This window comes from Phallusia mammillata, chromosome 4 (genome assembly GCF_965637545.1).
Source record: "Phallusia mammillata chromosome 4, kaPhaMamm4.hap1.1, whole genome shotgun sequence".
Taxonomy (NCBI): domain Eukaryota; kingdom Metazoa; phylum Chordata; class Ascidiacea; order Phlebobranchia; family Ascidiidae; genus Phallusia; species Phallusia mammillata.
Window position 1 is genome coordinate 17,671,370 of NC_137255.1, and position 22,012 is coordinate 17,693,381.

Sequence of the window (22,012 nt, forward strand, 5' to 3'; positions counted from 1 at the left end):
GTCGGCCAGCTTTGATTGGGGGCGATCACAGGATCCCACGTTTCCACAGCTTGATACCTGAATTTCGGAATGTAGTCGCGTGTTTACCCTCAAAACAAGCGTGAAACAATGTCGGCGCAGAACCAGGCTTTATCCAAGCAAAGTGGCCATGGAGGCGGTGGGTTTGATCACGTAACCTAACCCGCTTGCCAGCCAGTTGATACAAATCATCCCAAATCGGGCGAGGGAGAATCATTGGGCGCATAATTAGCCGTCGCAATTCTATGGTGCAGTGTGCGCCGATCGCGGTGAGCTATGTTTATGGTATAAACTCGCGACAAGGGAAAGCGGACAATGACGCGGCTTAGGAATCATCGACGGTGAAAGATTACCCTGCTGTCGAAGCACCTTTTGCTAACAGTTTTTTTTAAACTGATGTGTCCTTCCGTTGCTCAAGAATCCGCGAACAATCAATAGTGACGCCGGGTTAGGGCACCCAGCAGCCACGTCCATAACAACGAGAATGTCGTTGCTTTTTGGTCCATCTCAAATACCTTTTGTTGCCAGCCTGTCGAGCCACGTACCCACAGCACTAGCAGCATTCATTTACCGATAAACAACGCGATCTGTTACCAAACATGTCGCAGTATTTGTGGATGCTCTGCAGTTTCCTTGCCGCCAGCAACGCGGAGTCGTTTACCCTTGAAACCGTGGCGTTTGTTCTGCGTTGTTACGCCAACTGGTTTTTATTCGCCGGGCACTTGTAAGTCGCGGTGTACACCACCGATTCCGCTGATGTGTAAATCGTGGCTAATGTTTTGCAACCCTGGTTTAACATACTTTAGACAACGGCGGGAAACTGTTGTGAATCAACGGAGCTGTGGCTGGTAACACACATCGATTATTATCAAAACTCTTTGTAATTGAAAATTGAAACCTTTGGCTAGACTAGACAAAATCAACTTTTTACTGAATTGTGTGTGTTTAAAAGTCGTCCAATACACGAACAATATTCTAATTAAAACCATTTTAGTCAAGTGCGAGAGACTGTTGTGAATCAACGGAGATGTGGTTGGTAACACACGTCAACTATCAAAATTCTTTGCGGTTGGAAAATAAAACATTTTGCTTAAGTAGATAAAATCTTTTTTTACTGAATTGTTGGTGTTTTAAAAATCGCTTTATACGAGAACAAAAAACATTATTCTAATTGAAACCCCGACATTAATAGCTTGCGTCCAGTTAGAAACGGAAAAATGGGAATTGTTTTACTGACATAAAGCTTAAAACAGCAACGTAAGTTATCCCAGTTCAAAAACATCACCTCACACAAATAACTGACAGTGGCAAACGCCAGACTTCGCAAAGTGGGTCCAGTAAGATAACAAACATTCACAGATAAACCAACCTGCATTGGCACAGGGATATTGAAGCCACTCATTTTGTGGAGGCTGCACAATAAGGGACACGTCGGGACGGAATCTACAAAAAATGAAGAAGGTATCGTGAATAGTTTATTTTATGCGATAATTTTTGTACATGTGACGACTGCTGAAAAGTTTTACTTCTGAACTATCACTGAGATGTGGAATGTTATTTGTAAAATTCGCATAACCAATAGAGCAAAAAAAGGTGCAACAGACTGATGCAAAACTTAGACTAATTTAACATCGCAAAGTTACGTTACAGAAAGTGAATCGTTGTAAAGTTAAAACATAATGTTTATCTTTTTTATTATGACGTCATTGTAGCTAGAAGCAGTAAAGAATTAATCAGTGTAAACATAACAAGGCAAACGGAAGCGTTTGTTTTTGAATGAAATCATTCTCACCTCCTACAAGTAACGATAGTTTCGAATCAACAGAGCTAGGAACAGCAATACAAGACAAACATTTAATACGCATACTAAGTTGGGGGATACTTGCGAGCTTATTGTTAAATTTGCGTAAGGGATCGCCACTTGAAACAAAAGTGTGCCTCTAGCGATAGAAACGTCACGTTACTTGCAAGTTATTATGGGTAAACAATTTAAATAAAAGCGAAAGTTAAGGATTTTTTTACATGTAGATTTGCTGTAAGCCAATATACATGAGTAATAATGAACTGCTCGGATTCGTAATATATACAACGCGTTAAATATATGCCGCGATGAGTCAAACAAAAAGCGCTTTGTGAATGAAACAACACAGTTTTCAGCGAACTTCCGGCACTGACGTCGACGTTGCAATTTTATCAATGACAGCTGGGCTACTGGTGGAAATGACGTGCCTTGGTCAATACTAAGACAGCGGAATGCATGTATACAAGCAGTATATGTTAAAACACAAATTCCACAAGACTGTATGTTGCAGACTATTGTCATTGTCGTAAAATATCATATTCCCAAATGAATTATACTCATTCACTAAGAGTTTCAAACACCAAGCTGGAAATATGACCCTACACAAAAATTTGGTGGTTCATTCCCGTACGCATTCCATTGTCTGATGAAACTTGATGCGATGATAATAATAATAATTAATCGATGTGGCGTATAACCTTGATCTTTTGGCTGTAAACTAATACGGGTAGAAATTCATCATTTGTTCGCATCCTGAAACTGTTTATTGTCAACTGATTGATAGACTATTTTTGCAGCGTTCGGTTTCATGTTAACAATGAGTGATTGGTATTCAGGCGTACATAATAATTGCATTTGCTGCTGCACGGGATAACTTACCCTCCAATTTTTAAACGGTTCGACATTGTGAGTCCGAATCGGAAGATATCTTAACTGGGGCCGGGTGGGTTAATCCTGTTAGGACAGCACAATACGGATATATAACCGACCATGTGTCTATGCACGCAATACAGAACATTGTGTTTCGTATGTGGCGACGGCTGTTTGCGTCTACACTCTAAATGCAAGGCGAGCATGTGTTTGGCCGCTCAACGATGCTTGTGACGTAGGGTAGCAGGTCCCAAGGGATGAAAGTTGTTCGGTCTCTTAGCCACTTATGCGCGCTCCAAGAGCAAACGATAAAGCAAGCAGATGCGGGCGTGTGCTCTCCGTAACAGCTGTAGCGCCGGTATCCTTAAAAGGCAGCGGTGGTTCCACACACGCTCTCTGATCCCCCTCTGACGAAGAACTAAATATATCGGCACGCCACTTAGGTCCGTCAGTTTTTCGGTCGTCGAACGATACGAGCCCATCAGTCTAGCTGATAAGCACCCGACGAGCCTTGCAAGGGATTCTGCTGTTTTACCACAGGCAACTTTTTGCAATCAAAAATGGTGAGTCGCGCCGTTGTTTACCTCGACGTCCGCCCGGTCGTCCGGGCAAGCGGGCGTTAGCTTAGTGAAGGAAGCGGATGGTCACACAGGAGAAGTCGTTAGTCAATTTGGGGGTGATCCCGGACAAACACTCGGGCCAAACGTTGATCGTCCTAAGTGATACGTGACATTCGCATATTGATAAAGGGAAATCGGTAATTGGTAAAGACGGCAACCACAAACAACATTTTAATTGTGACAGCTCTATACAATTTATGGGCTAAGGCAGATTTGACAGCACATTTATTCTGACCGAAAAAAGTTACAGCGCTTGTAAACGAGAAAATTTTCCGCACAGGCCAGCCGTAAAACAAAGAAGAAGGAAGGGAGCAAGCAGAGGTCGCATCGTGCAACTTCCAATGTCTTCTCTATGTTCGATCAATCCCAAATCCAGGAGTTCAAAGAGGTTTGTTGCATGTATTGATTTGCTTGCCCCACCAAAAAAAAGCGAAGAGTGGCATGTCGGGCAGAGTTTTGCTCGATGTTTGCAGCGGTTGGTGTTGGGATGCGTGACGGTGTGTCGTGATCCGGTACGTGACGCTCAATGATCGATACCCACCCAGTGGGTGCACAAAGGGATAATATTTTGTTACGTTTCGCCCGCCACTGCCAACATTGACATGTCTATCCCATCCAGGCAGGGGGGTAGGGACGCCTCGCCAAAGCAGAATCACTTTTAACGGAAACGACAGCTTTGCTAAGGGATGTTCCTGCATCGGGAGCGTGGATTGATAGGCGCCTATAATGGTAACCACAAACGCCAGTCATAAATCGCCGACCGGTAAATTTGCGGCATCGCTGCTGATAGCCTAACGTAAACACCGCCCAGGCATAGTTGTTTACGTTAGGCCCGATCACTGATTCAGTGTTAACGCTTTGCGACGCGCCTGGAAGTTGCATGACAAACCTATAAGCGCGGACTTCGTAGAAACTGTTGAGCGTCGCAAATACAAAAGGCAGCCCAGCGCTGGAAGAACAACGCATATACGGCGAGCCATTGGCGTAAACAACACGGGTGACTTCATCGTGGCGGCAAATCACCACGCAAACACAAATAAACATAGTCCAGTGCTCGGAAGACAGGGAAGGACGTAGCGCCGTAGCGAATAACGCCGGAACTACGTATTCACGGCTGAACCGCGTACAAGAAACCGGATAACACGACTTGTAGAATTTGGGAAAACCAGGCGATGTTACAAGCAAGCGAAGCTGGTGCCGGATAAAGCGCAACAAAACAATACCCGAAATAGAGGCTCGGAGTTTCACAAACCGTTTCAGGCACTTGAAGTGCAAACTTATAGGTGGCTGAAATGCGAACATGAAAGTCGTACGAACGGGTGATCAGCTCTGTCGATCTTTATTTTCCGCCATCACATTGTGAGCAAACCGAAACTGGCTCAGCTTCAATTTAACGCAAGCCTGATGTTCCACTGGAACCGGGCAACAATACACCGGACGCAATAGTGACGTAATGACGTATCTTTAAGTTGAACTGATGCACATGCGCATCCTTTTGCCTTGTGTGCACGCGCTTTAAATGAAGGCTCTCGGGAAGCATAACTACTTGCTCGGTGGAATTGTTCCCAGTCGCAGAAATCGTAACAGCTTCCTGGAAGCATTATTAAATGGCCTTAGGTTAATATAATAATGGCAGTAAACTTATGCAGTGTTCATTAACCTACATTGGTGTTGTTACCTTCGACAAAACCAAACTTTATTTCCTATTTTGCACATTGCGTAATGGCTACAAGTTACATAGCTGCGGTGGTTTCTGTGTAAATTCCCTTCACCGAATTCCGAAGTATATCTTTAAACACACTACGATTCGCGCAGGCTTTCACCATGATTGATGCTAACAGAGACGGGTTCATCGATAAAGAGGATCTCGCCGACACATACGCCTCCTTGGGTAAGTGCGCCGTGCATTAGGGATTACGCAAGCCGCGCCAGCTGCGACGAGCAGTGCGGGTGCGGCTTCGTCGGTTCCTTTTAGCCTGTGCTATTTAAACTGTTGTACTAAAATGTAAAAACGGTCACCTTTATGGCTAAAATGCGTGGATGTGTCAGTGACGTATACCCACGCGCACCGAAATACTTTAAGCGATTGCAACCAAATGTTGATTGCAAATTAATAGGTTAAATTTAACATGACCAAAGCAGACTGGAAGACTTTTTTCTATACGATATAAATCGTTTAATTAGGAAACATTGCTATGTGGTAACCGAAACTGCTAGAGATAGACATGTTTGAGGCATATTTTGGGATACGAATTGGTGTTTCACAGTAGGAACTGAATCTAAAAATGAAGCACTAAGTTTTACGACGGTCTGCTTAGGTCGTGCTGTTGCCGACGACAAAATAGCTGCCATGCTTGAAGAAGGCAAGGGGCCAATCAACTTCCAAGTGTTCCTCGGAATGTTCGGTGACAAAATATCGGGTAAACCAATTTGTCACCGAAATGCCCCATGCAGCCATTCCATTATTTAATACGTCATTCACCAGTCAACAGATTAACTTATTGCGTCGCCACATTTTCCACAGTTCAAAGTCCAAGAACAAGCGTTTTGTTGTTGTACGCAGAAAAGTACAAAACAAAACCGCGTTCTGTCATAACGTTTCACTTCATTTGTCATAAGCATCATTGTGATTTGCAAAAAAACAGGAACCACCAGAAGTGACAAAGATCTTGAAGAAATGCTGCAACAGGCGCCTGGTCAACTTAACTTTACAGTTTTTCTGTCTATGATGGGTGATAAGATTAAAGGTAGCCACGAAACTTAAACTACGCCACTGTTCAAACAGAATGCAACACATAAGGCGGAAGGTTTTGTCCATTATTATCAGCGAACACAAACCAAATGAACACAAATGCACGCTTATTTCCGTTTTTGCATGAAATACTACATCACAGATGCGCAACAGAATGTCGCGTTTATATCGAAGCCCACAAATTCATTTTTGTCGCAAATTCACTTTGTAAGTTTTTATTACTTGATATAAAGCGTGTTAATCACTTTACGTAACAGGTACGGATCCTGAGGAAACAATATTAGCGGCGTTCAAGCTTCTTGATGCAGATGACAAAGGGGTGCTTAATAAGAAACTGTAAGTTTGTTTTTGTGTAGCGATATTTATGTTGATAGTTTTACTAACGTCAAAAATATTTTTAAGGCTGGCTGACATCCTGACAACTCAAGCTGACCGGTTCAACACATCTGAGGTAAACATTGTAATGTCAGAAATAATAAATTTTTCCCGGGCGAAAAAGATCTCTTTTGGTAGCCGACAAAGGAGAAGTTTGTCGCGTGCTTTTGGCAGCCTGCAATACCGGAAATAAAATACATATGTTTCCTGGTGAAAGTACGCATTGTGTAGCACAGAAGAAAACATTTTGTGGCACTTTCACCTCATGTAACTTCCTTGTTTTGATCTCAGCTTGCCCAGATGTTTGAAATTGCTCCCATCGATGCAGCCGGCAACCTGGACTACAAGTCGCTCTGTTACATCGTTACGCACGGCCAGGAGGAGGAATAAACAGCCAAACCGGATCAAATAGACTCGTCGTGCGCTTTGCGTACGTCGCAAATCCCTAATATTTTAAAATTTATAGTTGTACGTTTTGTTGCTCAATTTCGGACGGGGTCATCCCCAAAGTGAAAACGCCCCGCACCTTATATGTTTATGCTTTGACGTGTCACACCCCTTACTCTACTCATTGTCGCAGGTTTAGCGAGTCGTTATATGAAATAAGCCTACATGTTTGGACTACACCACCGTTTAAAGTCCCACGTTAAAGGAGCATGCTCAGTCGGACAGGCTTTCTGTATCGTTTTGTCAGGCAATAAAAGATTTAACTGTTGTCGGGCGCTTGCTTGGCCGGTGTTGGTGGGCCAAGATGGAAGCGCGGGGGTCGGTGTGATCTGTAGGAGTCTTGCCCACTTGCAACCTCGCAGGAAATCTTGTCGCTGTGGAGAATTCTTTCCAAATCCAAAACCCAAAACAAGATGACACATGCACTGTGCAGACGGTGTTGGACAGTGAAGGTGCCGCGAGAACCACCAGCTGCGTTAGTACTGCGCAGCGTTTGGAAATTAGAGATAAAGGAAAACTCTTTTCCGCTCATAGGGTTTTAAACGGCCGGTGAATCAACGCACGACGCCGAATATCGATCATACGCATTATATAGGTGGGATCGGGTATATTTGAAAAACAAATCGTTTACTGAAAACTTAAAATAATAAGAGCCAATCTGTATTTTTTGAAAACCCACTGCTAAAAATGAGCAAAAACGATAGCGATGTTCGAAAATTCGACGCCGTTAAATGGGTGGCTGTCACTGACATAAAGAGAAATTAAATGATAACTGCAATGTGGTAGGAGCAAAAAAGATACAGCCACAGAGCAGAGCAAGAGAAAAAAGACAAGACGAAGCACTTCCGCTGCGCGCACGCTTCCGCTTTTGAATTTTCACAGCGATTGGTGCGCGGCTTATTGTTACGCTCCCTGCTGCGCATGAAACGTTGGGAAGGTAAATGTTGGGGCGTGATGAAGCGGCGAAACTGGCGGGGCGGGCTAATCGGCGCCCAATATTTTCGCAATGGCGGGATATTTACAATCCGTAGTCCTCTAACGTGGTAGTGTTGGAAATAGATGTGTGGTATATTTGCCGCACACTTTCGGTGGTTTTGTTCACTAATGTAATCACACAATGAAATTGTATGGAGGCGTTACAATACCATGATCAGTATAGGCGGCTCTCGCTGCTGAGAGCAACGAGGGCACGTTACATACGCAAAAGGAAATGAGTCGACGTGCAGCAGGCGAAGGCCGGTAGCGTACGAAGAAGCGCACACGCACAAAGATGGGCGCCCAGCAGCAGCAGAATAGTATAGGCAGCCGGTTGCATGCAAATGGTTGGTAAGCGAGAGATAGATCGCACAGCAGCATATGTCGCCATCGCGACTGCGGAACAAAGGCAGCGGTAGAGCAGAGGCCGGCTGCGACAAACTGCAGGACAAGGTGGATGTTGGCAATGCGACCAACTAATAATATTTTTTTCTTGATTTCATGTTCACGCAGGTTATGTAAGATAGAAAGGTGGAGAGTTTGCTGGTAAACTGCGAATGGCATCTTCACGCACGTGTATTTAATTAACAGTTTTTGCAGCACAAAAATGAAATAAAAGGTAAGCTAATAGAATCTTTATACAATTACATTTGCAAAACGAAGGACACATTTACAAACTTTTAAACAAAGATAAAGAAACGTCAATAAATGGGCAGGAGCGATATTAACTAAGAGCAATAGCTCCAATTGTTCCGCGTTTATGTAACGATTTCAATGTATTGCAATATTTTGTTTTCTATTGCGCAGTTTTTTCCTGTAACATGAATGAATCAGGAAGACCGTGCAAAAAAGCAACCCAACCATAACGTACTGAAATTGGATGTATATTTGAGCGCTAAAAAGAAAGAAAGTCGCAGAAAAGCGGGAACTTCACGTCCAAAAAAATTTGCGGTTTTTAGAACAAAATGGCCGAGACGGCATCTTTGTATGGAAGCAACCTCGGTCTTAACGGGTGTGGATCATTGGACATTGGAAACAACGTAAGCTGTAGGAACAACTCCTGCTCGGTTTTGCACCCGCTCGAATTCAACGAATCGCCAGTCGACAAGAAGCCGTCTGTGGGTGATACGCCAAGCGGCGGAGGTGTGCAGATGATTCAGCTTGACACGGTCCGTTCGCGAAAGGCCGAACAACCTAACATGAACAGTTGCTACAGTTTTCGAGGTGCAACTTTTCCGTTCGGGACGTCAATGCCTGATGGATCTTTTGACGGTAGTTTAGCGGGTCTTCCAGACAATGAGTCCTCATCCCAAGTTCATCACAGTGGCAAGGCGTGGGAGTCAGCTCACAAGTTTGAGTCTATGTCTCGACAAAGCTCTTGCAGCGGTTTTTCAGACCCTGGAGCCGACCTCAGCACGAACGGGCCACCCATCAGCGGCCCGTACGTATCGCACCAGCAGTCGGGGGCACCCTTCCCGTCAATGTTCGCCAGTTCCTGTCAGTTTGAAACGCAGCCTACCAAAGCTTACGAACCGAACATTCAACCGCTAGGGACAAGTCGGGATCCTCGTAATGTAATTCACACCAACTTCATGTACGGCGATCGACAAGTTGCATTGGGCTCCGATTATCGCATTCTTGAATCCTCACCAGATGGTGCGCTTTCTTCGTTGTCAAAGCAAGCAGATTTTGACTGGAACATGCGGCGAAACAGTTTGCATTCAGTATCATCCGGACGTTCAAACTCTAGTTCTGGCCTAACGCCGAACGGCCGTTTGCCATCGCCAGATCAAGACCAATCGGTGCTACAACAAATGTACCAATTCCCCGATCAGTGTGCGCAAGAGCCCAGTCTTTCGCCCCTGTTAGAATGTATTACAAGCATACAGGACGTGCCGACCAGTCATAGCGTCGATAGCAACCAGATTCCTAGTCCTGTGGACGGTCTGCAGTGCAGCATGAAGGAGCGAGACTTTTTTGGCAAATCTAACGTGTTTTGTTGGGACAATTTGGGTCCGAACTACAGCGATCAGAAATCCGTTACATTTACAAGCCTGGCTGACATTAGTCGGTCCGAATACGTGAACATGGAAACCTCATCGCAGGCCGAGGACTCCTATAATGTTTACGGCAACATTCGTGATCAAAACTTCATGGGGGTGAATGAACAACATAGCGTTGGCGCACAAACTCAGTTGACTACGGACGGAAGCATGACGTGCATCGGCAGCCAAGACGACGGTAGTTTCTCCAGTAGCCTGGCCTCTAAGTTGCCGTTACTGCTGTACGTCGGTGGCGTGGGCGAATCTAACGATGAACAGTCATTTTCCGGTTTCCAAACGCAATATGGCTCAAGCGGCGCGTCAGCACCAAATTCTGCACCCGTAAAATCTGAGACTTTCGATACACATGTGTTCCCAGATAGCAGAATTTCCTTCCCAAACGAAAGCAGGTCTGTTCCCATTGCTTCGTCCTCGTACAAAGGGCATAGCCACTTGCAAGATGAAGAAGACAGCCGATCGCCAATAGACGAGAGCGAGGGTTTGGGCGATGCCAAGGGCAACCAATTGGTGCCGGTGCGCTCCAATGAGGACGAGGATGGCAGCAGTCGGCCGCCATATTCCTATTCGGCGTTGATCGCCCTTGCCATACAAAGCAACCCGCGGAAGCGCATGACTCTACGGCAAATCTACCACTACGTCACCACGTACTTTCCGTTTTACAAAAACAGCAAAGCAGGGTGGCGCAACTCGATTCGACACAACCTCTCACTCAACGACTGCTTTAAGAAGGTGCCACGCCACGACAGCGATCCGGGAAAGGGAAATTACTGGACTCTTGATCCTGGTAGTGAAAAGATGTTCGATAATGGAAACTTCAGGTAAATAGTTGTGCGTATTTTTTAACGTAATTCAACCCATGATTTTAATTTTCAATTGCTGAAATGATATCAGCCGCTCATGGGAGTGCTTGAAAAAATCCGACCCGAAATTCGCACAATCAGCGAAGTCAAGTTACTTTCACTTGTACAGCGCTTGTGGCATACCAATTCAGTCGTCACCACATACGCTCAATCATCCTGCATTTCCATTGGCTTGTGTCGCGAACTGGCCAGGCAGGAAGCAGATAACGAACGGAAATGTGACGCTCATTCGAACTGTTACGGCTAGCACGTAACCGGGTCTACAAATCCGGCTGCCGTTCGTGCGATTTACTTAGTATTCTGTGACGCATCCATCCTATTCTGTATGGCATTAAGACTGGGTTAGGGATTAACACAATTCACTCTCCCATCAAGTGAAAGCGAGTCGACTCTACGGCTGTTAAGAGCGATGTGCCGTGTGTCTCTAAGCCTTTGTCTATGTTAACCTTACTTGCAGTTGCACCGCACACCTATGTGGTCCGTACTGATAAAACGACGACGGATGTTGATCGTGGTTTAAACGTGCTACCCGAAAACGAAATTACGTTACCGTTTTAATATTACCACGCCCAACATTTGTTAGTTGAATAGTGAACATATTTGAGATCGATTTATTTTCGTTTTTCTTTGGAATGCCATGATATTAGTTTGAAAACAGATTTGAGTTGCAATTAACACAAACCAAGAAAGAATGAATTTCGTCTGCAGTTGCCTTTGGTAACGACGCAAACGCTTTACAAATATTGTATTGACATGAACAGCTTCATTTAACCAAAAATTGTGTGTATGATTTTATGTACATGATTGTACTAGCTAATATTTAATGTAAAAATGAAGTCGCCTTGTTCTGCTTAGAAGCTACATTTATCAGTGTGTCTGTGCATGGTATAACTTGAAATAAACCCTTCCCTTCGTCAAAATATCGAATTATTTCACTACAAAGCCTCTGTTGTAGGCAACAATGACGATACAATAATATCAGCACCCCCCAGTAAGCACGACCATAACCAGTCTCGTTTCGTTACAGACGGAGGCGGCGCAGAAGGGTGGAAATACGGGAAGTGAGTTGCAACCAGCAACAGCAGCGGGCGAGCAGCAACGTGCTAACGAGTTGCCAGCAGCAAAACGTTATCAACGGCTCAGCGCTGGTAGGCGGTAACGGAATTCACCCGGTGGACGGCGAGCATCCAATGAAAAGCGAGGTAAAGCGGGAATTCCCCCCCGACCTCCTGGACGAGTCCGCCTTCGGTCCTCTGTACACCATAAACAGGGACAACAGTCCAGAAACTCCCACGAAGTACGCTCACACAGCTGCTTCGGCAACGGAACTCGAATTAGGGAGTCGTCTTTCCGGGGAGAAGGCCGACAATGGCTGCCAGGCGGCGACGTTCGATCACTTACCGTACGAAAACGGTAAAAGCGCTTGAAATACACTAGCGTGCAAAGCCAATTATTAGTTTACCTCTAGCAAACACTAAATAGTTCTATTTGACATGTTCCCGAGGGTGCCCAGTGTGATTTCGAAGTCGTTCAATTGTGACCAAACCACATTTAATGACCAAACATCCGTCGCCATAACATTTTAATCTACGTCGTTCAAACAAATCCTGTAGCAACTGCATGTGCGTCAAAAGCAGCACAAGTTGCTAGCCCTTGTACATTGTCCGTTACGTCTACATCTGACTTTTATCGCAACACAAAAATTTCGTGCTTTTCTTGTGCAATAACCAGAGTTCGGGAGGAAAATGCAAATTCTTGCAACTTTGCCTCTCAGTTTATCGAAGCCTTGTAAATACTACTCGCCCACAGGCGTTCCGTCTGATGTGTAATATTTCGTAGCAATGACATGTGGTTTTGCACAGCTTCCAACAATGTTGAGGCCGACCGTTTCTTCTCCTTGTACGCATAATCGTTTTTTAACCGCGCCTTGCAGAATATTTAAGCTTTATTTTGTGTTAGAAAAACAGCGAAGTATTATGTTTGATATAGTTTCGGGATTGTTTAGTGTCCTGTCAAATTGTTTGCGGTCGGGTTATTGTCACTAGCGGCGTGGTTGTGTTTGTGGCCTGGTGCGCGATAAAAGAATTCGTAGTTATGCCAAGTTTTGTGGGCAAGATAATTAAATTCATACCTAACTTGTAAACCAAATACCCATTGTCACCCTGTTTATTTGTATAAAAATTGTTTCATGGTGGCTAGGCACATATGCCGTAAATCAAACGCAAAATTACTCTACTCCTTGAGAAGTGTAGTACAAAGCAAACTCGCCTGCTGTATATGTATGTGGTATGTACATGCACCGGCGCGCCAAACACAAGCAAACAATTCGCCGTGGCGCTGCATAACTGATTACCTCTGCCACCAAGTGATCGAGCAGCGTTCGCCCATCAGCAGTGTAGTTTTAGCGCCTTCTTATTTTGTCAGCGTTTTCGACACTTACGTCCGTTTTGAAGCACTTCGTGCGGAATAATCGTGATTGGATGCATCTTTTACAGTGTTACCGCTTGTACAGCTGTATATATAGATTAAAATTGTCGTTGCTCCCCGCCTTTTAGATAATTCTTATATTTTGATGCGTTGTTGAACAAGTCGCACTCTCTTTTTTCACATTTTTTTTCTTTTACCGACAAACATGTCGCCGCTTACATGGATGCTAATCACTTTGCCGATGATCAAAGTTCCCCAAAATATATACATACTTATATATACGATTATACTCTACGCTTGTTTCCTGGGACGCGTTTTGGTTTCGCACGTTCAATAAAGAATCGACACAACATCACCGTCTTGATATTTGCAGGAAAGAATAAAATATTTCTGTCTGGAAGGCACAGCAGACTTTAAAGGTCAACAATTAGAAAAAAACAGACAGAGCGTTTAGAAGAGTCATTCAAAATTTCGCTGTCGTTTTTCAGACGGAAAACGCTCAATGTCTGATATGTTGTTTTAATACTGGAACGATACATAGTCTTTACTATCGCAGAGCAGCTGGTAATGACATTTGTAAGTAAAACGAATTCGAAGATAGTGCCACTATGAAGAACAATCTGTTAGTACTGGAAAACCGGTTACTATGGCTACGCTTACCGGCAAAAATAACATCGACCCGTGTGGGGAACATCGCTATCAGGCCGGGATTTCCTGCCTGATATTCCTACGCACCGCAGGTAATGAACATTCCCATATAGATGAGCCGTTTTGGGAACAAAGCGCGTCTAAGAATGACGTAACGGCTGCCCGCAATGCGTTTGGGGTTTCGAGGCAGCGCCGGACGGGCGTAAGGGAAATGAGATATCGTGTTTGCTGGAGCGGAACCACACGGGTAGCTACGAGGTATCGTCATCACACACGTCATTTCTATATTGTTAGAATCGAACACATACACTGCGTAAGATACATCAAGCCGGTAAATTTTCCCGGCAAATGCAGCGTTTTAAGTGCGAGATGTAATTGGGTGTAAATGGTGAATGGGCGACACGCGCTGAAGCTTTGATCTCGGCGGCAAGCTTTGATAGCGAGCGCATCTCTAATCACTTGCCTAAATAACAAGTAGCGGTTAATTGAATGGGATCAAAGCGGGTGAGTATTTTAGGGGTGAATTTATGTAGCTTTTAATCGGAAGAAAAACTTTCCCTATTTAATTTGCAGCGTGGGAAAGTCAACCTGCGGCTAGCATAGGGAAAACGACCCTCGATAAAAAACGATTTTTACACAAACAGCAAAAGTCTATAAACCACACCCAAAAAAATTACTTTCTCTGTGCGTACTGATGTGTTACCAAACGAATTTTTAACCGGCATACAAAAATGCTATAAAAATATTCAATATATCCGCAAGGTGGCATCAGAGGACAAACATGTTCCATAGACACAGATACACTGTCCAAAGGCAGCTCTGGGCAACCTAAACCAATATCTGTCAGCTAAAATCATACGGGACAGAGTTTGGGTGTGTTGGGGTCGCTTCAACAGAAAAAAACGCATGTGGCGTAATTACAAGGAGTCATCGGTAACGAAAAATTACTTTCGTAAAAATGTCAAAGCACATATTGTTTTAAAAAGGTAAACTTGAAGAGCTTGAGACTTTTTCTGTGCACAAGTCTTCATGTCAAAGTGCGTGAAGCTATAGCTATGACTGTTGGCTGGTCTCGTGGTTGGTTCGGGGGTATCAGGTGTCTTTACGAGTATCGCGGTTGCGGCGAGAAAGGTGGCTGCTTCGCCAAACCCGAGTGGAAAGAAAGGGTACCAGGGAGCGCAATTTAATAAACAGCGTTTTCGTGGCAGTCGGAGATGAAATGCGAGCGAAGTTGGCAAGCAAGTAATTCAGCAATTCGTACAGGTTTCATTTCATATGTTTACTGACGGGATATCTATAATTTTGTTATTCAGAAAACGAATACAGGAATCATAGGCAAAAATTAGAATAGTGCAATTAGTGCATAAAATAATGGTGTTGGTCGACCGGCATATTAGCCAAGTGACAGCCGCGATGAACTCGACGTTTCCACCGACGCCAGGCCATGCGCCTACAGCGCAGGATATGATGGATATGCCATCGATGTACGAAAACTTATACCAGGCTGGGAACGTGCACATGACCGGGTCTCGACCGTCGCACGCCGGCCATTATCCGCTCGAATACTCGAACGGCGCCCCGACAAACCCGTACCTTTGGGCAGCCACTAACCCTTATAACTCTTCCTATATGCAAGGCTATGGCAGCTCACACCACCACGCTGCGGCTGTAGCTGCAGCAGGACAACGGCAACTATTTGGTCATCATCCACCTCCTCACCATACATCAGGATTTGGGTGCGATTTTCCGTGGCTTTCCTTATCAAGTCAGACCGAGCTTTTTAAGATGGTACGGCCGCCTTACTCCTATTCCGCATTGATCGCCATGTCAATCCAAAACTCTAAGGAAAAGAAACTGACTCTATCCGGAATCTACAATTACGTAGCCGAAAACTTTCCGTTTTACAAACGAAGTCGCGCGGGTTGGCAAAACTCAATTCGTCACAACTTGTCGCTAAACGACTGCTTCAAGAAGGTGGCGAGGGACGAGGACGACCCCGGCAAGGGCAACTACTGGGCGCTTGATCCTAACTGTGAAAAGATGTTCGACAACGGAAATTTCAGGTATACATTAAATCACAAATGGTAACATAATTTTTGCCAAAAATACCAACCAATCTTGCATACTATACGTATGGTTGTGTTTAAATTAAATTTAACAAAACGATCGCCAACTGAAACCGCCGCGCTTGGATATGGATCCTCGTGATGGGAATAATATTATTGTCGCCATTTTGTCGTCTCTCTCATGGGATGGCGATATCGATACACGATAGCTCTTGTTAATCCAAATGTCACTTTTACGCCGCATTACGGAGATTCGCAGGCCTTTGGCATCAGTGCGGATCTTTGTCTTAAAAATAAATATAAGCCAAGCACGACATAGCAAGGTGACGTATAGTGTGACGTAAATGCGCGGCAAACTCGGAATTCCTCCGCGCCGCAAATCGCCCGATCGCGCGCTCGATAAACAAAATCGCCAAACTCAGGAAATTTAAACGTAAACAATTTACCAGCGAGGTAAGAGGATTAGATCTCGGCAGCGCCGCGATCGCACCTTATCTCGAAGTCCATCGAAAAGTCTTATGGGCGCTAATATTTAGCAAAAGAATGACAAGCGCCAAGTTGGTGACGCGATAGGAATCAGCATCTTCGAGTTATTTGGGTTTAATTACGGTGTTCGATGAATTGCGGCTCTATGGACGCGCACACAGGTACGCTATCCGCCGGTATGAAACTATTATGGTCTTGTAATGTATATCTGCACAACACCGTTTTTATCGAAAACATGCCCATCGCGTTAAATACCGGCGTTAGCGGTTGGATTTGTGGTAAAACAATGGCGTTCTTGCTTCACAACGTGTATTTGATAATTAAACCGTATGTTGTTGATGTTATGATCTCGACAACGTGTTAAACTACCTACATCAGCGTTAACACTGCAAATATCGCTGTCAGCTCTGAAAACGTGTAATTTTGTAAAGTCAAAATAATAAAACAACTTTAACAGGACCCTCAAAATTTGAAATAAGGAAAATCTGCGGCAACAAGTGAAACACTGTGTAAACGTTTACCAACATTTAAACCACACGATTCGTTAAACTTATAAACCGACGCTTATCATGTCATTGCTTTTAAAGCGGTTTTGATAGAATCAAGTCTTAGTTGGTACCAAACAAAAGCGATTGTGCTACTAGGCAACAAAGCACAGGAAGGGCGTTTGTAATGCAAGTCGGCGTTGATTTAGCGGTCGCAGGCGCAGGTTAAAGGCGACTGGCGACAGTTAAGGCAAGAAAACAATTGTGACATGTGATACACCGGCACGGACAGTATATGGGATTTCTTGCAACCAGTTTCAGGTGCGCAGAAAACAAAACAGTTAAAACTTTTTGACAGCACGGAGCGACCGCTACAAACAAACAAGGGATAATTTTACGTGCGCATTGTTGCGGAGCATTAACACATTTATACCAAGGGCAGCTACTCAAATGACAGTTGGAAACAGTGGTACACATTGCAATCTGTTGCTATAAATTGTCCCAAACAAGGTCGTTACGGCTTGCTCCCACATAACTACAAGGCTTTGAACTAAAACGTAAATTTGCGGCGGATTTCGGCTTTAGTAGCCTGTTTGCCCAACAGATAAATCTCCAATTGGTTTCGTGCTAATCAAACCTCATTCAAATTGCCGATGGGTAATTTAATCAAAACGTTGCGCCGTATACAGCTATAAAGGCTGGCATCCAGCACGTACAAAAAGTCGCAGCATCCTAGGACTGTAAGAACCCCAAATTAAGCGACGGGCGAAGATTAGACGCATAGTTTTCGCGCTTGGTCGGCTTTCAATTAGGGTTAGTCATCGAATTTTGTCCCAGGTTCAACCAGACTCTTGTAGCGTCTGTGCGAGTCTCAGTGGAATTCAGATTGGCGACAATTTCATACGATGGTACTTGCCGTCGTATCATTCACCGTCGCCCAGCGTATCGCAATAGCAAATCGTCCCGTGAAGGACAGGTGTCGGCCGGCCCAAGTCGCGTTTGTTGCTTCCGCTTTTCCCACGTTCAAACTCGTCCTGGCCGCAAATCTCAAAACACCCCAGACTCCCAAATCCTGATACGAAGTCGCGGTTGTTTTGAAACGCCCCCAGACGAGCCGTGGTTATCCTTGACCCACGTTGGCTGTATTTGATCCAGCGCAAAACCAGTGACAATGAACAGATTGCCCTTTACAGGTTGGCCAAAACGTGGGAACAAAACCTAAAATGATCGCTCCAAATAATAATAAAATATGGTTCATGTCACGTGTACCCTCAAAATAGGTCAAAGTTTGATACTTGAAATTTACGTAACGAGAGTGTAAATAGCCTGCTTTTTTGGCTGTAACTGTTGATTCCAAACCGACCATGACATACAAAACAATTTACAGCGCCGGTTCAGGCATCTCAACACCACATAAAAGCACTGGTATAAATGTAGTTTCAAAGGAAAGCCGTGGTTTCATGCAAGAGCGGAGCGTTCCACATGGCAGAGCATAGCTGCAATCTGGCGTTGATGGTCGACAGAGCAATGCTTTCGCGGCTCGACCATCATCGGGTATAGTTTCAATTGTTCGAAAACACCGTACAACGCATAAACGCATAAATGGGCACTAATAGGCTCGATATATTGGGACAACTGCCACTTCACTATACGTCGATCATACAAGCCAAAATAGAATCGGATGTTGATGCCAAATACTAGCGTTTATCATCTTTCGCGTGCATTTGACGTTGAAGGTACCAGGGAAACAAAAAATAGTTCGTTTTTGCTTCACTTGGATAAACTGTGATACTGATTAACGAGCGTTTGGCGCTTGATTGCAAAACAATGCATGATTAACGACGCACGTTGCGAACTGGCTGTGGGACGCACTGTTATCAATGCAAATATAGGCAACCGAGACCTGACATTTGCAACAAGTAGCAGACAGTTTATAATCGCTGGCCATCTTCAATTGCATCGTTATCTGGCGCTGATGAACAGTTTGCCCCACAGGTCGCTTACACCGGGCAGAAACGGGCATTTGAATACAGCTTAAGCGAACGGCTACGCCGCTGTTGGGGCAATAAACTATCAAGCTAAGCACGGATTATCGCACATCGCTGGCGCGCAGACTCCGAAGATTCCACCACCGTCGTTCAGTGATACTAAGCGTGAACTTTGCTCCGCGGCGACTTTGCGCGAACCTGCTGCGATGGCGTGTCGCGATAAGGCTGTTGGCGTAAACATTGCAGTTATGAAAGTCGGTTGATAATAATTAGGCTCGGCCTTGGCCCGTCACTCAGGCCAACCTCGGCGGATTTTGCTGCCGCTTCGGCACCACTGATTTACAAGCGCTCCGACGTTTATCTGGCTCCTAACCTCTACCTTGTACTGTTTATATTCTGACTAATTATTTTAACGCTCGTTTACTTATTGGTGACAGTAATGAACAAGAAGTTCGCGGTAATAATTTGAGTGTGGTGCTCGACGTGGTTCAGATATATTCAATCACACTTAGCTATTACGACTTAAATTATCTTCTTTTATAGCGTTCTTATCCTTTAGTAAATGAATGTTTGGTTTTTAGGCGAAGACGTAAGCGTCGGGATATTCAAGCCGAAAGCAAATCCGACCGACCGGAAGACTTCAATTTGCCTAAGATCCCTCACTGTTACTCGACAGCAGCCTCATTCGCGGCATCCTCGCTTTCCCACAAATTTACCACGTCACCAGATACAATGAGTTATGGGAGCGACGTACAGCAGCAAAGGAGAGAAGACAGCGGGAGCTTGCAACACCATCAGGCACAAATGTCTTCGCCCATCCTCGGTTCGGCGATGTCTGCTGCAACGGACCAGTCCAACGGAGTGCCTCAAAACGCCGAAATGCCTCTCCATGAACAGCAAGCTCTCACTTCGCCTCATGCTCAAAACAGCTCGCATTCGGACGGTTCAAGCGTGGACATGATGTCGCAAGAAATCAAACAACAACAGCAATACCAGAGCGCTACTTCACAGGCACAGCAGATAACCCCGACCTCACCAAACGGTGTGGGTAGCAGTAGCCTCAGCGCAGCCGTGGCGGCCAGCATCCTTCCCGAGTTCCGGCCGCCTGCCAGTCAGTCGCAGCTGGAAGTTGCCCGATACGCCAATTTCGCACACAGTTCCTCATCTGCTTTGAGTCACCAGAGCGCTGCCCAGTATCCCGGACATTACGCCCTAGGGCATACGTTTCCCGCCTCATCTGGACCCTTCAGTGGACAATCCAATCAGTACTCGCCCCATCTTACCCCGCCGCAAAGCGCCCAACGCCAATTCAATTTCAGTGTGAATAACTTAATCCAACGCCCATACACCAGGATGTGATACCACTCACGAGGGTGCTCAACTGTTCAAATGCCACCGTTTCCCATTCCGCCATACTAACGGAAACGCGAAACATTCTCCCGTGACGCTCCGAATAAATTAGCGGCTTGGGCGAGGATACGCGTGGACAGGAAATGACGTCATTGTGCAATGTCAACCAGAAATGTTCAAAAATATCCATGTTAACCGATTACCGTATAAATGTTAAAAATGCAACCTATTTAAAGCAGTATGAACAAGTTTCTCGGTACTCGACTGTGGCAACCGCAAATCAATCGAGCAAGAGACAACAGATCCATCCACGCTACGGTTTATTAACACTATTTCCGGAGTTACGGGGCGCAACCAATTAGTCGCTCGGATGACTGGACGTGATTTTGAACTCGTTCTTCCATGCGACCTAAACCAAAGGCCCATCTCTAAGAGTCCACGCGATGTGCAAGTAAAGCGAAATGATAAACTATTTCAAAAATGTTTCGTGTATTTTACCTTAATTCCATGTTCGATTTTATATGTCTGTACATGTAAATACAAATACTGTTCCGTTAAACAATGTAGCTTATTTTTGGTTTTCTCCTGTGGCACATAAAATTTTTGATAGCAACTGTATTGTCGTCAAAAACGCTGCATCTGCCACAGCTGCTGTCGTTTCAAGGAAGAGTGGCCAATCGAAATTTTAGTGTCAACTTACAGTTTCGCAAAAAGGATTTTACAATTTACCTTGGACCAGGCTCCATAGTTTTTAGTGCCTTAACGGCACTAAGAGCAGCAGTCTGAAACTTAAGATTGGAACAAGTTATTATTTAGCTCAAGACTCGCAACTGGCAAGACAGGGTTACCCCGAGGTTTTCCGCTTTGTGACGAAGGCGAAATATAAATTACGATATATGAAGCCGTCTCGAGTAGGAACAGAACATAAGCGCGCAATCAATTGAAGTCTGTCACCTTGCCGGGTAGGTGAACATCGGTCGTTACTGGACCCAAGGTGTTGAGTACGCCCCCGCCGCATGCTTCCCAGCATGGCTCGAGTTGCACGAACAAGCAGGAAACGAACAACCAAGGTGAAATCGTTAACGCCGAGTCGATGATGTTGCTGCATAAACTTCGTACTTTTGCTTTGGGTCATTGGACGATGTGGCGGCTGTTGACAAGGGCCTCCACACTAAGGTGTCGCATTGCGTCGTACGTTTAATATCGACCGCAACGGACCAAGGTTGACAGCAGGCGATATAGAGGCAGAAGGGGGTCGGAGGGTCAGGACTTTATACTGAGTTGCGAATGCCACACCCAGCCAATAAGCGATATTCGGTTGCAAAGTTGAAGTGGTGGCGCCATGAGAACATGTAATAAGGTGACGTAATGTAGTAAAAGCACACACGATGGAATCAAGTCTGTTGGTTAATAACATGCTCCTATTTTTCAGTATTTTTCAAAACGTGATTTTGACGAAGAATTTCAAGGAAGATTTTTTTACAACAATTTTTCAATACGATTTGTTTCACTTCGTTAGGTAGATAAATTGGGTGTTTTCGAAATTTAACACGGGTCCCAGGTAAAATTCTTTCCAACTTTAGCCGTGTAACGAATCATAATCTTTCAATAAGCTTAAACGGGTAATGGACTGTAAGGTATTTCTCCTAGGGTAGTTTGGTTCACTAAAGTAGCAAAATAGAGTTCTAACTTTTCACGGAAACTTCCCTGGGAAGAAACAACAAAAGCTGGCAACGCACTTTGTGGTTTTCTTTTTTGAGATCGCTATCAGGGTTGGTTGG

The 22,012-nt window shown here is 44.7% G+C and overlaps 3 protein-coding genes across 4 annotated transcripts; all 3 read left to right on the forward strand.

The window, feature by feature from the left end:
- The first annotated feature begins 1,429 nt into the window (after nt 1-1,429).
- On the forward strand, nt 1,430-7,151 carry LOC145224234 (myosin regulatory light chain, smooth muscle-like). 2 transcript variants are annotated; one of them, XM_080090689.1, is made up of 7 exons: nt 1,430-1,479; nt 3,590-3,697; nt 5,125-5,200; nt 5,628-5,729; nt 6,319-6,397; nt 6,464-6,512; nt 6,728-7,151. In XM_080090689.1, exons 1-7 carry the CDS (start codon nt 1,471-1,473, stop codon nt 6,824-6,826), a joined length of 522 nt encoding a protein of 173 aa, XP_079946815.1. In that variant the 5' UTR covers nt 1,430-1,470; the 3' UTR covers nt 6,827-7,151. The 2 variants fall into 2 exon arrangements, with proteins under 2 accessions (XP_079946815.1, XP_079946814.1); XM_080090688.1 differs by lacking the exon at nt 5,628-5,729.
- Nucleotides 7,152-8,215: 1,064 nt separating this feature from the next.
- Nucleotides 8,216-13,560, forward strand: LOC145224233 (uncharacterized). Its single transcript, XM_080090687.1, has 3 exons — nt 8,216-8,477; nt 8,666-10,739; nt 11,809-13,560. Exons 2-3 carry the CDS (start codon nt 8,824-8,826, stop codon nt 12,206-12,208), a joined length of 2,316 nt encoding a protein of 771 aa, XP_079946813.1. The 5' UTR covers nt 8,216-8,477; nt 8,666-8,823; the 3' UTR covers nt 12,209-13,560.
- Nucleotides 13,561-15,044: 1,484 nt separating this feature from the next.
- On the forward strand, nt 15,045-20,818 carry LOC145224745 (forkhead box protein I1-like). Its single transcript, XM_080091329.1, has 2 exons — nt 15,045-15,919; nt 19,463-20,818. Exons 1-2 carry the CDS (start codon nt 15,228-15,230, stop codon nt 20,238-20,240), a joined length of 1,470 nt encoding a protein of 489 aa, XP_079947455.1. The 5' UTR covers nt 15,045-15,227; the 3' UTR covers nt 20,241-20,818.
- The last annotated feature ends 1,194 nt before the right edge of the window (nt 20,819-22,012 follow it).